The sequence below is a fragment of the Mytilus edulis genome, chromosome 6, assembly GCF_963676685.1.
Source record: "Mytilus edulis chromosome 6, xbMytEdul2.2, whole genome shotgun sequence".
Classification (NCBI taxonomy): Eukaryota; Metazoa; Mollusca; class Bivalvia; order Mytilida; family Mytilidae; genus Mytilus; species Mytilus edulis.
Genome location: NC_092349.1, coordinates 31,597,937 through 31,614,556, shown reverse-complemented (window position 1 = coordinate 31,614,556; position 16,620 = coordinate 31,597,937). Strand labels below are relative to the sequence as shown.

Here is a 16,620-nt window from a genome sequence, read left to right as displayed (position 1 = left end):
TGACTTTCTAAATTTCCCTCGTCGTTACAGTGGCGGATCCAGGGGGGGGGGGGGGTTCCGGGGGTGCGCACCCCCCTTTATTTTTGCCGATCAATGCATTTGTATCAGGACATATGTTTTGCACCCCCCCCTTTGCCCTGGGTTAGCACCCCCCCTTTCGAAAATTCCTGCATCCGCCCCTGCGTTATATGCTTCGCATAATGAGTGGTCGCGTCATCTTTGAAATGTACAGGAGGACTACCAGTTACAGCGGTTCAGCAATGTAGACAAACATGAGGGAATAATATTACCACACTCATTATTATTCCTGGCATATATGTTTTTTAACAAAGTAAGCGTACATGAAACACTAACACAATGACTTATGAAGAGCGTCACCAATTATACAGCACTGCAGACAGGTCATTCTAATTGGCTAATATGTGTTATCTTAGGTATCTAAGTTGTTCAAATAGCAACGGTAAATAAGTACTGTAAACAGGGAAATTTTCGCGGCAGTTTTATTTTCGCTTTTTTCGCGGTAACAGTTGAAACGCGAAAATAAAACGAACGCGAATATTTCAAAGAAATTCGAAACGAATATGAAGTCCATACATGAACGTATGTCTATATCAAAACTTTATATTATGATTATCCTAATTAATCCAAGATGACATTACGGATATTGCTAAATAAACAAATGTTATTACAGTTATAAAAATGACACCTGCCAATCAGTTTTAAAATAATTACCAATTGTATCTGCTGCACTGATCAATCAGATTAAAATATTAATTAATGACCAGTTATTTTGTCATTATTTTATTCACTTTTAATTGGATCATTCCTCTTTGTTGATGTGATTGTGTTTTTACAAAAAAACATGAATAAAAGTAAAAACTATGAACAAACAAGCAAGAATTTGATTGGTTTCATCACTTGGTTTAAAATCATTCATTTCTAAATCATTTCTGAAAACAATTATATACGACACCGTATGGGACAGCGCGAATTCAAAACGGCGCGAATCTAGATTATGTTGGTAAACCGCGAAAAAAAGACTGCGCGAAAATATCCCGGTTTACAGTAGTGTACATTAAAGAAGACAGCCGGTAAAGTGACCGAGGTTTACAGCACGAAAAGGGTATTTTTGTGCATGTAATTGTTTATCGGTTGAGTATTTTGTAAGAGGAAAAGTGATCACCGTGAAGACTGCAAACATATAAAGTAGAATTTTTCGTATCGAAATAGACACTCTTAGGTTCCGAAACATTCACCACCACTTTGCTTTGTTTACCATCATTTGAAATCAACACAACACTATTAGAATTTTGACAGGCCACAAATAAATTTCCATGCGAGTCGGCACACATGTTTCTTGCGCCTGTTGTTGTTTCATTTTTAAACTGCCACAATTTACAACCAGCGAAATTGTAGCAACATACGCATCCCTCTTCAATTTCAGAAAGAAAATGTAGGTCTTCGAATAAACACAAATAAATCAAGTTCTGTTGATTTGCTTGTATAGTTTTGACAATTTTGCCTGCTAAATTTAGAACTAAAATTTCAGTGCTTCTGATTGCTACATATATCAGGTCATCTACAGAATGTATACCCCAGCATGGTTTGTTTAATTGTATTTCTTTCAACTCCTTGTATTCCATTGTATCTAATATTTTAATTTTTTCGCTACTTGGAAAGGAAACCGCTATACGATCTTTGACAACGTATGTTACTCCAAAAAGCCGGGATGACTTTTTAAACCTAACAGTTTTGACAATGCTTCCTTCTGTACTGAATACCAATATCGAAGAAGAGCCATAATCGGCAACTACTAATTTTCCGTCTGGTAGCAAAGAAGTAATACAAGTAATATTTGATGTTTCATTGAACGCGGATTTATCAAAACTACTTTTGTGAACTGCAGTCATCTTGTAAACATCCTCTGAAACAATTTGACAAGTGAGTTTTGTGGATGAGTCTAATATAACGGTAGGTTTGTTCTTCTGAAGACGAACTTCTAAAAGCTGAGTGATTGTATCTTTCAGGTAGGGGTCTAACGTAAATTTTAAATTCAATTCTGACATATTATCTTCTGTCATTGCGGAGTTCAACGTCTCATCTAATTCGGAAAGTGTGTTATCTATCATCTTGCTGGATATAAATACTTGTAGATTAGATCCACCTTTATTCAATTCTGAGAAGTTGTTCCTAAGAACATTCACGTTGCGTTTCTTTTCTTTTAACCTCTGCAGGAAATTCTCAAGTTTTTCATTTGCGTCTTCAATAATTATGTCACTCTGTGTAGCAAGTTGGCTCTCTAAATTATCTAAATGCTTATTGATTTCTTTTCTTAAAATTTGTATATCTGATCGACTTTTTTTAGACTGATTACTAATTTTTTCTTTATTTCTTTCACGATTTTCGATTACTTTGTCGATATTATTTACTAAAACATCAAATCTCTCGTCCAGACAATTTAGATATTCTGACTCCCTAAATGATGCCACAACATTTGGTAGAGATTTTAATCCTAAACATGTAGAATGATCCATAGTTGCACAAAAGGAGCAGCAAGTCGCTTCATGATTAGGGCAATAAAGTTCAAATGGAAGGTCATGGATCTTACATTCCGTGTCGATAGTTGATATAAACGGTTTAAGTTTCATGAATTTTGTAAAATCTACAGTTATGTGACTTCTAGATGCCTTAATGGCTTTGTGGTGCTCGAAACATTCTGCACACAAACCTTCTTCACAAGAGTTACACCAATACTGTGGCGCTGTCGTCACAAGTCTGGTTTCACATGGACCACAATATTTGTTAGATGTTGGTGGATTATCTGAAAGGAAAAGTGTAGTATTAAAAGACTTCTTAAGAGAGAAGAATATTACAACGAATTGCGTTGGTCGTATTTAAGGTTCATCACAATAAATGGACAAATATGGCCGTATTTTCACCTCTAAAACTACTCAGTGTACAAACTTACCTGTGAAGTTTGGAAAGTTTTAAGGCCTGGCATCCACTAGATATATGAAAGTTAAATGCTTTTTATGCTCCCAAAAGATGAAATCGTTTTTGGATTTTGATGGGCATTTTTTTTCCCTACTGCAGAAGATGTAAAAATAAACAAACACCTGGATTACTTTGATACTGTCCACTCAGATTAACTCACTATAAATGTGAAGATATCTATTGTCCATGCCAAGTAGTTTAAATATAATATGTATCAAGGACAATCAATACAAGACAAACCAGTTTTTACCTGAGAGGGAGCATCTAAAAGTTATATCCCAACTTAGTTTATTTTTACACCTTCTACAGGAAGTGAAAAAAATGCCCAATAAAATCCAAAAAAAAATTCATCTTTCTGATATGCAAAATACATTTAACTTTTATATATCTAGTGGATGCTAGACCTTAATACTTTCCAAATTGCACAGGTAAGTCTGCACACAGAGTACTAGTGAATTTTTTAGTTAAAATTCGGCCACATTTGTCAATTTGTTATGATGAACCTTAACTTACTTTTCCCCATAATGTAATCATAGTATAGGTCAATCCTTATTATACCAATTAAAGAGTATATGTATTCTGATAATGATGAAAAACATGTAGTAACATTTTAACGCTCGTTATTAAACAGGTTAACAACGCCCATGCTGTGAGCATCATGCCAAGAAATTGCATCCGTTGAAATTCTGCAAACACCCCATAGAGCAAATTACATGGATGATTAATATTGACCATTTGGTATATGACCGTGTTCTCAGCGACACGTACATGAAGGTCATAAATTAATTTCTTGAATGAAATCAAATCTTTAGCTACTAATGACTGCCGTAGGAGGTCGACCGGAATTTTAAGCGAGGATTTCTTGGCATGTCTTTCAGTAGAATATGACCACTGCCTTTAACAAAGAAATAAAACGCTGAGATACTGTATTGCATGACATATTCTTACAATTGAATATTTATAATTGTTAATTTGCACTAAAGTCGTTAGGGAAACATCATGAACATTATTTCTAGATGATTCTACACAATGACTTTCACAAAAACTCGTCACGAATCTACTTCATGCTTCTGGTATGTGATGTTATAAACACGATAAACTAAGGAGAGCATATTTGACGAACTTTTCCGATGAAAGAAGTAATGCAGAAATCCCAATTTGCAATAGGTCGCATCAAATGTTATAAGTCAGAAGTTGCTTTCCGTACTTGTCTCATTTGAAAATTTACCTTGAAGAAATCTAAATATATATATAACGCAAACAGCTCTTACTTTTATGTATTATTTAAACGTTGCTTAAATTATTTAATGTATAAAAAATATACCTTCTTCTAAAGTTTGTCCTGTGTCTAATTTAAACTCTGCCATTTGAACTCCGTCTTTGTTTACCCATATGATCCTGTATGTTCGCCTGATTATCTCCCATTATTACGGCATACCAAAGGTGAAACGAAATATAACAAGTATTATCTTTAAATAAAAGATATCTGACACGTTCATAAATGAGCATTGAGTTTTAATCTTTAATTTATCAGGTTATTTTTTTATCATGGTTAAGAAAAAAATGCACACAATTTGACGACAAAAGGCTGAAAATTCTAAAGATTAAAAACATATACTGCACCATTTGTGCACGGTAATTAACTATGACTGTATATATATAGAGATAAAGAAGTAAAGAAGTATATATATCAGAGATAAAGACATACATGTAAAATAATTTAGTAGTTTAAATATAATATGTATTAAATGACAAACTTGAAATACTTTTGATCCATAAAGAAATGTCATTTATAACTATAATATTAGAACACACCCGCGAAATCGCGGGCATTTAGAGCTTGGTTGAAAGTATGTAAACTGTTGTAGGATGAATTTTTGTAAAAGATTTTATGTCTGGAGAATTTCAGAAAAGGTACGTAAAGTCATAGAATATGGAGACAGGACATTTATTTTAAGCCCTCTCCCTTTTTTCCAAAGTCCGTTATTTTTTCTTCTTCTGTTAAATTCCATGATTTTGGCGTTTCTTTATAATCATTGTTGTGAACGTTAAATATCGCGGCAGTACCTTTTTGTAAACGTAACGTCGTTCCCGGCAAATTTGACAGTTGCCGATTTAACGTTACGAAATTCCGCCAACATGTGGCGTTCGAATAACATCTTTGTTTTCTAGCTTGTTATGAATCCTACATTTCTTTAGTTACTTGTATTTACATGCTTTATATCGTTGAATCGGTGTCGAGACGTACGAAATTATGCTTGCTTTCTTTATAAGTCATATGTATGTACGTACTGACAGTTCAAGGCCGTAGGCAGGCATCTTATTTTGGTGAGGCAAAATGATTGAGCCGAGCGAAGCGAGGCGAAAATATTTTTGGGAGGGTATGAAATGAATGGTGCAAAATCCTGCATTCTAGGCATTTTGATAATGTTTTGAATTTGGACACTTTTTATATAATTTTTTTTTTTATTTTAAGACTTTTACTAACACCAAATTTTTAACAACTTTATTTAAATTTATATATGTAAGATAATCATCCAAATGTCACTGATTTGAGTCTGCTGCCATAGCATAGAACAAACATCGATTCAGTAGAGTTTGCCAAATTTTTCTATGGCCGGTTCAGTCAAATCGTTTCAGAATCATAATTTGGTCTGCTGATATCCTTATCGCGATGAACATGGCAAGCCCGCACAATCTCTCGCCACTCATGCATGCTCTTTTCCAAGTTTTCAGTCGTTTCAGGGCAGTCTGTGTTTCTAAAGGAAGCACATTATCATCAACACAATGATCAATGTCTTCTTCCAATTCCTTCTCCATAGGCAATTTGGTAGTAGCATCGGTAGTAACAGTTTTGTTTGCAAAAGGGAATTAAGTTTTGCTCTAAGCACCATCATACAGTTGCAGTTACAAAATATTAAACTCGCTTTTATGCTGACAAAGAGTAGACAAACTAGGGATAGAATGAGATAAGATACATGTATAGGATTCTATCTATAGAGTATATATGATATGGGTACAGGGAAATTGGAATGGAGTTTTTGACGTTTACATGTAGGTCCATAATTTCAAATTATTTCTGGAAATAGTTGGTGGTATTTTAGTTCCAGAATCTATAAATTTAGGGGTTAGGGGTATGGGGTGTCCGATTCCGAAACCCCGAATATAAAGAAACGAAATTCCGTAGTCCCGCCTGAATAAGTAAAGACAAAATCCTGTGTTAAAGGTTCTACCATTCCTCAATAATATCAAATTGGAATATGGGATATTCTTTCAATTTTTAAGGTTAAAGAAACATGGATAGAAACTAATCCATGCATGTTTCATATTATTTATATTGTATTTATCTGAAAAGAAAGTTCGTGAAATGAATACGCAGACAGGACTGCCCCCTTGCGATGACTTGATTTGTCAAAAGTTGGTTAAACGGAGAAATCCATACGCAGACAGGACTTCCCCCTCCCAAGACCAGTACTGGATTTGTCAGTCTACTTATCGTTTTTGGATTGTTCTAATGAAGTTATATGCAATACTCAGACTCTGTTCACAAAAAAACTAGTTTACTAGAATTATTCCTTCTTTACCTTCAGTGTCGCTTTTCCATTTCTGCAAGAGCCTGTTTTTAACTAGAGATCCATGATGATTATCATTACTAGGTTAATGTTATCGAGAAACATCACCCGCTGAGATGCTGAGTTATATCCAGGAAGAATAGTTTAAAAGGAATGATGACAAGTTATATAGAAATTAAGGTTGAGACAGAACAACAAATGACTATTATATTGATAAAAAAAAATAATCAGTGTCGAAATTTTAGTGAGGCATTTGCCTCACTTGCCTCAAGGGTAGCTACGGCCTTGCAGTTATTTACATGATTTAACCTTGACCGGCAACGGACTATATTCTTACACGCAAGGATAAGGCGTGCTAAGTATTATAAAAACCGGATTTTTCTGATAACGAAACGAATTTGAACCAAGCTTGAAAGAATACAAGAGGTAATAACGCATACACGAAAAACACATTCAAACGTTTTAACATATTGTATTTCATTTACCTGTATTTATTATTATTGATAATAATAATCTCTGATACTTTTAAAAGTTGTTTAGTCATTATTTAATATCCAGAAACCAAAGATATTGTTTTAAATTAAAGATTGGCAACAATCTTTACACTGGTGGCAGCGAATTTAGTTTTCTTTTTTAAGAAAATTTTAAGAACTTACGTGAATATTTTATTAGGCACGCAACTGCTAAGTACATACATTATTTCTGTCCATATGTTATGATATTTGGTTACATATAAAAAAAAAAAAAAACTGAACATAAAAAAAAGACACTTCAACGAAAGCTGAAAGAAATAGATAGTACAGTTGGTGAATATAAATTAGATTAGAGTATATATTTAAGTAATTTTAAATTCAACAAGGATAAATTCTAATCCAAGTTGAAATAAAATAGTTATTGAATTTCAGAGATATCATCAAGGATAAATTTTAATCCAAGTTGAAAAGTAATTATATAGTTAGTTAAATTCTATATCAACAAGGATAAATTCAAATCCAAGCTGAAAAGGAAAACTATATTAGTTAGTCAGAATCTATATCAACAAGGATAAAATCTAATCCAAGTTGAAAAGGTTATAATTTAAAATTCAACAAGGATAAATTCTAATCCAAGTTGAAAAGTGATAATATAGTTAGTTAGAATATATATCAACAAGGATAAATATAAATCCAAGTTGAAAATAGTTAAGGGTACAATTCAACAGAGATAAATTTTAATCTAAGTTGAAAGTTTAAATATATTAAAGTAAATGCCATATTCAACCAGGATACATTTTAATCCAAGTTGAGTTTAAATTTAGGAGTCTATTTTTAACAAGGATAAATCTGAATCCAAGTTAAGTATTAGACCATAATTTTTCAATAGGGTCCAGTTGTAAAAACTATAGTCTATTTCAAAGTTGTAAATTAAAGTCTATTTCAAAAGTTTCTTTTGTACAACAAGGATAAATATAAATCTAAGTTGTAGATATAATAATATTTGGATAAGGTCAAAGTTGAAAAATTTATAGTCTATTTTCAAATTTGTTATTTATATAGTCTATTTCACAAATAAGTAAGACATAGGAAATTCTTTTCGGATTTCAACAAGGATAAAAAGTAATCTAAGTTGAATAATTCTGAAAAAGTACAAGATTAACAAGGATAAAGTTTAATCCAAGTTGATTAGTAAATTGAAACTCTTGATTCCATTTAGCAATTAAAAGTAAAATGTATAATTCAAGAGACAGATCTCGTATACCACAGGGGTCCAATTCACTAAGTAGGGGAATTACCACATTAGCTAGTCCAATCATTCCCACTTGGTCTGTTGCATCTATAAATATTGATACCTGCTCATTTGGTGATGTCACTTCTCATAATTATTTAGCCTCAAACCAGGCTATTAGTTTAAACCAGAAGGAGATAAATACAAGCCCCATGCCATTTAGTAGAACTGCGAATAATATTCAAAGAGAAGTAAGCACAAACCCATTTCTTTTCCCAACTCAAAGTAAGAGTGATAGTGCAAGAGCGACTATAACAAAAGACAAATCATGTGAGAGTGATGAAAAAATACAGATGAGACAAGAAATAGAGGCATTAAGAAATGAAAACCTTCAGATGAAAAACAATGCTCAATATTTCCCTCAGATGAAATCTGACCCTGTTATCAGCAGTCAAAATAGTTATGAAACCCAGCAACGTTCAACAAACTCCTGTCATAATATAAGATTGTCAGAGACCCAGCAACGTTCCACAAACTCCTGCAATAGTATAACATTGCCAGAGACCCAGCAACGTCCAACCTACTCCTATAATAACACAACATTGCCAGACACCCTGCAACGTTCTACACACACATACATGGATACAACATTGTCAGAGACCCAGCAATAACCATCATATGTCTATGCAAATACGACAATACCTGAGATCCAGCATCGTCCAAACTATTCTTGTACGAGTACAGTCATGCCTGAAATCCAGCAACGTCCAGACTACCAGCAGTATCCAAACAATTCCTCAGTACCAAACTGGTTACCTAGGCAACAGTATGGCAGACCACAGCAACAGCACCATAATTATGAAAACTCCAATATAGACAATGGGAGAAGAAACAGAGTGCCATTTTACAACGGCAGAGATCCCTGGAATGCCTATTTTATGTAATTTGAACTTATTGCAGAGATCAACAGATGGGATTCTTATACTAAAGCCATTGAATTAGTAACCGCACTGAAAGATGAGGCAATGGTTTATGCTTCCTACCTCTCACCAGAGACCAAAAGATCTTTCTTTGGGCTATTTGCAGCTATGTCGAATATATTTGGTGACCATGGTTATCCAGAGACATATAGACAAGAATTGCACACATTAAGGAAACAGGGCAAAGAAAACATCCATGAATATGCTTCCAGAGTAGAAATGCTAGTCAGACGGTCATTTCCTACTATTGACGTAGCCACTCACAGTACATTGAGTGTGGAGTACATGTTGAGAGGATTGTCCGACCAGAGCATTGCTATAGAATTACTGACAAAGAGGATTACCAGTATGACTGAAGCTATCCACCAGGTGACTTTATATGAAACATATAAAAGATCCGTCAGCTGAATATGCAAGAAACTGTTGATTTAGATGAAGGTGAAGATGATATTGAAATAAGGAAAGTTGGTGGGAAAAGATATGTAACTGAGGAGAGGCTTACACAATTTGAAAGAGGGATGAAAAACTCCATCACCCAGTCCATCGCCCAGTCACTAGAGAAAGTTATTCAAACAGAAATGGCAAAGTATAATGCACCACAAGATTATGACAGTAGTGCATGGCATAATAAGCAAGTGTATAGAGACCATACGACCAAGATGAAGAATCGCAGATGTTTTAACTGTAATGAGGATGGCCATTACATAAGAGATTGTCCAAAAGAAAAGAGAAGCCCCTATCATAAAGAAAACAGAAGTGGTTTTATAAGGAATGATGAAAGGAGTCAAAACCAAACTGAAGAGTCTTTAAACTGCTAAGGGTTGAGACTATCGACCAAGTGTCAGCCCCTAAACATAATAAAGAAATAGTTAAAGAGAATAATTTAAAAGATGAAGAGAAACCTTGTCAAATGAAAGAGCATTTGGTTGAACCGAAAACATCAGTGGGTACAGTTTCTATAAAGAGATCATTTGAAGAAGATAGCCTAGATATACAGGACCTAGATTTAAGCCTAGAGATGTTGTTTGAGGAGTGTAAGGAGATACAACAGAACACACCAGAGAACACACCAAAGGAGGTAATGGGTAGTGCAGAAACGACCAGCAGGATAGAAGAGAATGTTATCATTGATCGGGTGACAGCAGCTAGCATTGCAGTTCCAGTGGTCATTAACAAGATTGTGATGAATACAGTTATTGACACTGGAGCGGAGGTGACTGTTCTAAGTGAGAAGTTGTATGATCAGATTCCTGAAAGTAAACGGCCAAAACTAAGGAGAGCAGCAAGAAAATTAGAAGTTGCTGAGGCCGGAAAGAACTTGACAACAGAAGGGATTACAGAGGTGAAAGTTAATCTGAGGAGTGAAACATTCAAATGGCCAGTTCATGTAGCGCCCATTGAAGAGAACATGTTATTAGGATGTGACCTAATTGATGAAATGAAAGTAGCCAGAGTCGGAGAAAAGGACACCAATTCTGGGCTAGTCATTTACAAAGAAGCGGAAAGAAGTGAGTTCCTGTCAACCAGAGATTCAATAGAAGAGCCGGTAATGGCAGATGACAGAGAACCCATGGTAGCAAGTACGCAAGACATGTGTGAATATATAGGAAATATTACAAGTGCAAGTTATAAGGGTAATCAGACGGACAAGGTCGATGTCCAAATGTTGCCTGAACTTTTGCAACATGTTACAGAAGATAATTTAAGTGTTACAGATGAAAATGTTCCTGTTACAGAAGAAGACGGAAACCAGTTCTGTCAGAAGGAAAAAAATAGTCAACTGAAAGATAGGTTCCGTAACACAGATTTAAACCAAACTCAGAAAGAACTTGAGAATGAAAAACATGTAACTCAAGACACACGAAAAGATTGGAGAAAAAGGAAGAAAAGAGCAGTAGAGGATACAGAAGGAGAAAGAACACAAGATACATTACAAGATTTATTATACTGAAAAGACACAAATTCAGAAATTTGTTGACATTATTTATATGTATATTGTTTTGTATGCCGTTGGTACAATTTTACCATTACACGTGTCATGAATCGTGATATAAGGTTATTCGTGATTTAGAAAAAAAAACCAAATTTTCTTAATTTTAATATTCAGCAGCAGGTGCTTGTTTAACTTGACTTTGTTTGATTGTATAAATTGATTTAATATTTCGTAGTTGTTTAAATTTCGAGACGAAATTCTATTTTGACGGAGGGCAGTGTTGTGAACGTTAAATATCGCGGCAGTACCTTTTTGTAAACGTAACACGTTCCCGGCAAATTTGACAGTTGCCGATTTAACGTTACGAAATTCCGCCAACATGTGGCGTTCGAATAACATCTTTGTTTTCTAGCTTGTTATGAATCCTACATTTTTTTAGTTACTTGTATTTACATGCTTTATATCGTTGAATCGGTGTCGAGACGTACGAAATTATGCTTGCTTTCTTTATAATTCATATGTATGTACGTACTGACAGTTATTTACATGATTTAACCTTGACCGGCAACGGACTATATTCTTACACGCAAGGATAAGGCGTGCTAAGTATTATAAAAACCGGATTTTTCTGATAACGAAACGCATTTGAACCAAGCTTGAAAGAATACAAGAGGTAATAACGCATACACGAAAAACACATTCAAACGTTTTAACATATTGTATTTCATTTACCTGTATTTATTATTATTGATAATAATAATCTCTGATACTTTTAAAAGTTGTTTAGTCATTATTTAATATCCAGAAACCAAAGATATTGTTTTAAATTAAAGATTGGCAACAATCTTTACACTCATGATACTAATAACATACGTATATTATAAATAAAGTGTATTTGCTATGAACTATCAATTCAAAGTTTCTTCTCCACGGCGATCACTGCTTTATTATATAGAGAGTTTGCATACATGCAGAATAACGCGAAAATAATTGTCCTATTCCCGAGTAATTATGAAAATTATGTTTAAAAGTTTAAAACCCAGAAGTCTTGTCCATGACTTAAAAGTCGGTCTGATGACGGAAAAAATACCTTTTTTCGTTTTTCTCCCAATTGAACACAAACTGAATAATAATAAGAATGGATGACAATTGCGATTATGAATGATACCTATATAGGACACAGAGGCATGATGATTAATTTATTGCGGAAGAGAAGAACTACATTAGACGTTAGCGATACAACCAATTTCGGTGTGTATATCGGGGACAGACGGACGCCAGAGGAAGATTATCTTTATAATACAGTTTTTAAAGGAAAAGAAACACTTTAAGAATTAGAGATACAACCTAGTTAATCATATTTTAATGTGTGTAGCGGGACCGACGGAAGCCAAAACACACAATATATCTGTTTTCTCTCAAACCAAATTATAAACTTTAAGGTATATATATGATTAAAAAAATTAAGTACGAAATTAAAAACGGGCATTTACTATTGGTCATCCTGAAAAGTTCCATTTGTTATTGATCTCCTTAATATGTTTATTCAGTTCTGTAAATGCTTTAGATTCATTAACTCATCAAACTTCGACGTGTTAGGTCTTTTCCTAATATAAAATGCAATACATTGTTTATCATGCAGTTATCAAAAGCTAAACAATAAAACATGTAATGGTATTCATCACCAATGCCATCTACATTACAAAATGCAGAATTTTTGTTTTTTCTTTCTTTGTTTTGCAATCTTCCAGTTTCTGGAAGATCATCCATATAATTCAACTTTAGCAATAAATTAAATTTGCGATAACTATTTTTTGTCAATCATTATCTGATTCTTTTTATGTACTCTTTGGGATCATTATAACGCTAAAACAAATTAGTTGATAAGGTATATGAGTAGCACTCGAGCTATATCAATTACCTAATTATGGCTTGACCTAGTAGATCTATTGTACCGTACTCATGTATTAAAAATTTCATCCTATATAATCAAAAGAATTCATCCAAAGAGCTATAATAAACTTGCCAAAACCTCTTTGTCATATCAATTAAGCGGCATTCATTATCACTTTTTATAATAAAACTTGCACAAATTTGTTTAACCGAGACTATCAAGGATCTAGTCTACCTACATGTATCAACGTAAAAATCGTCTGAAAGCAAAATAACATTCAGATATAACTAAAGACAGCCAATGAAGAGATTCTTGTTTTGTCAAAGGTGTAGCATGTTAAACAGGATCTGCTAACCTTTCCGGAGTACCTAAGATCGATTCCGGTTTTTGGTTGGTTTGTGTTGCTCAATCTTTATTTTGTTCTTTGCTGTGTATATTGTAAACTGTTTTTGACTTTTTGACGGTTTGCTCGTGTTTTATTAAGGGATTGTCACTTTGACTGAAGTGTTTGATTATTACGTTGGGATATTTAGCTCCTCTTTTGTAACGAAGACTGTTTATTTTGGCACATTTTTTTTAAATTTTTGGTCATCAATGCTATTCAACTTTGTCTATTTGGCTTTCTAGCTATTTTTATCTAAGCGTCGCTGAAAAGTCTTATGTAGACGAAACGCGCTTTTGGCGTATTAATTTATAAGCTTGGTACCATTGATAATTATTTAAGATATTTAGAGATTATGGTTGAGTTTCCGTTTAGTTTAACCCTGTAACATATGCACGTGTGTGAATCAGGTCATGTGAACCAAGTTAGTAATTGCTTTATGTATTGTCTCAACGTTCTTTTGTCTTTTTAGGAAATTAAAGTTGCTTTTATTCACATAAACTCTAGGCGATAAAGAGCTTGACATATTTCTTAGACTGTTATTGTATTTTGTTAGAGGTTACAGGTTAGCTTATTAAGGTCTGGTAATTTATTTTTTGGTTTTGAGTATTTCGTTCATTGATGTACATCATCCTACTTCTTCGATTAACAAAAAAATCAAAATTGTTGCATGACATTATTCATTAACTTTCCTTAATATTCAAACAGGCAGATGAACCCTATGCATGCCACAATTGTACATGTGTATATATGTTGGTGTAGTACGTTCTATTATTAACAGGAGATGTGCAACAGATGTGTAAATTATATTAAATGAAAATGTAAAGAAGACTTGAATGATAAAACATCTATGTTAATATAACTTTGTTGATAATCAAACGTGCTGATTGATCTTACTTAATCTCCTTAAATATTGATATGGTATATTTAAAAATCTTTATGTGCAACAGATGTGTCAATCATATCAAATTGAATTGTTATTGAAAGCACAAGCGATCAACTATAACATATCAGTGTGAAAAAGAGGTCAACTAAAAAGTCAAGCTCAACCAGCAACGAATCAGTATGAACAAGTAAACGAAGGGTATTGGATTATGACGGAATAATTTGTTAAAAATAGTTCACATCAGCTACTTTTATACAAGATCTTGATAAACGGGTTTTGATTACAAATCAGCAATGACCACTGATAGAAAAAAATATTGACAAACAAACATGAACGCCAAACAATGATTATTTTAGTCAAAGATATTTGATGTCTTGCATTTAGCGTATAAGAAATTCTCCTTGTTTTTGGTGATGACATATGGTAAGACAAGACAAGAGTCAAATGTTTATATGTCATTGTGTGATCGTTGATGTAAATTACATCTAACATTATATAGTGCCAGCATAGGAGAAACAAGACGATAATCACTACTGGAACAACTCACTAAAGTAATGTTAAACATATCAGACGGAACCAAAACTACTTGAAGCTGTAGCCAACCTACGTCTACTAGATTTTCTCGCTGTGTTGAAGATCAATTGCTGGCCTTTGGCGTTTTGTTTTGCTCTTCTGTTGAGTTGTTTCTTTGACACATTTCCCATTTCCATTCTCAATTTTTTTGGCATATTACATACAGTGCTTTCCTTATAAACCGAAATTGTTTTAACCGCTGAACTATGCAAATCAAATAAAGGTGAAATGGAGTCGAATTGATTGAACTCGGAATTGATCTGAACCTGTCAATCAGATATTTGGTAAATAATACATATAATATTCTCAAGGATATTTAAATTTTATAAAAAAATAAGTTTAAGCAAATTGTATATGAAGATCATTAATACCTTATGATTACTCTATAAACCGAATACAATTGAGCTATGCTTTGTAGACAACTGAACATAGTCGACTGTACGATAAGGCCGTACAGTGACTTATAATTGCTTTTTTACTGCAACTAGTTGTGTTTATTTCCTAAATATAGTAACATAGCTATTTTTTGTATAATTTCAATTTCATCATGGAACCCTTTCTACAATATCAGAGTTTCATTAAGGGAGGAAAATAAGTTTGACATTTGTGTTACGATTAAGTGTGCGATTAAAAAAGCTATTATTTAATTAATTTAAGTTGCAGTATAAAAACAATATTAGGTCAATGTCATAAAAATATAAAAAAAAATGTACTCGGCGCAACCTCGACCTTCACCAGTTTCTCAACCTCATACCAAAAGTTTATATTTTCCTGACATTGACCTAATATTGTATATAAATTTACCTATCGTCTGTCTTTTATTTTCCTTTATTATTTAACGTGGAAAGGTCATCAAATTTAGGGTGATCATGCAGGAATTATCAAATATAAGTAATCATGAATTAGCCCTGGTTGCATTTAATTTTTTGTATCAAAACACTGAAACATTTTGAAAAATTAGTTGTTGACAAGGTTCATTTGTTTATACAACTATTTTGTATATTAGTGAAAAACAGATCTTGAACTGATACAAGATACTCCTGATTCAATATGTTTCAAACTAGAAAATCGAAACAATGTATATGGTAAATGTGTGTGTAAATGGAAATATCAAATAAGAATCAAAAGGAAGAAATTGATAATCAATTTATTATTTTTTAATCTCTGAAGTCTGTAGCCGTATTTTATATTTCTTCAATTTATTCTTCAGATCCATCATCACACTATTTATCACAACAACCTGAAAAATATCAAACTGTTTAAATAAGCTGTACTGAAAAAATACAAAGAAGTAAGGCTATGTAAGTTTCTTCTTCCTTGTTGAATATACAACTCAAAATGTTTTATTTACCCAAGTTGCTACTATCAAGTGAATATAAAAGGATTTGGAATAAAAACAAAGTTTGAAAATTTACAATTGATGGTTTGGCAGTACGGTTAACATAGTTTCGAGAATAATAGTTTTCACAAGGCATTGAATAATTGTATTCAGAAATTCATTTTTTATTCACCCATCATCTTAGTTTCTTGCACAGATTTCATATGAATTTTGAGATATTTAAGAAAATCAAGAAATTATATATCTATTTATTTTTGGTATACTGTTTTCGACATTTCTTTTTGTGTAGTAACTTTGATCTCTTGTCATCTGTAAATACTAGTAAGGTATTTTTGATCATTTTTCTTTTTGAAATGTTATAAT

The 16,620-nt window shown here is 33.1% G+C and overlaps 3 protein-coding genes across 3 annotated transcripts; 2 read left to right on the top strand and 1 right to left on the bottom strand.

The window, feature by feature from the left end:
- Positions 1-624: 624 nt before the first annotated feature.
- LOC139527512 (uncharacterized) lies at positions 625-4,408 on the bottom strand. Its single transcript, XM_071323010.1, has 2 exons — positions 4,319-4,408; positions 625-2,821 (listed from the first exon to the last, which is right to left on the bottom strand). Exons 1-2 carry the CDS (start codon positions 4,359-4,361, stop codon positions 1,146-1,148), a joined length of 1,719 nt encoding a protein of 572 aa, XP_071179111.1. The 5' UTR covers positions 4,362-4,408; the 3' UTR covers positions 625-1,145.
- A 3,707-nt stretch (positions 4,409-8,115) lies between these two features.
- Positions 8,116-11,201, top strand: LOC139526345 (uncharacterized). Its single transcript, XM_071321479.1, has 2 exons — positions 8,116-8,816; positions 9,010-11,201. Exon 2 carries the CDS (start codon positions 10,161-10,163, stop codon positions 11,199-11,201), a length of 1,041 nt encoding a protein of 346 aa, XP_071177580.1. The 5' UTR covers positions 8,116-8,816; positions 9,010-10,160.
- LOC139526346 (uncharacterized) lies at positions 8,273-8,941 on the top strand. The gene has a single exon (XM_071321480.1). The coding sequence runs from the start codon at positions 8,273-8,275 to the stop codon at positions 8,939-8,941; it is 669 nt and encodes a 222-aa protein (XP_071177581.1).
- Positions 11,202-16,620: the final 5,419 nt, after the last annotated feature.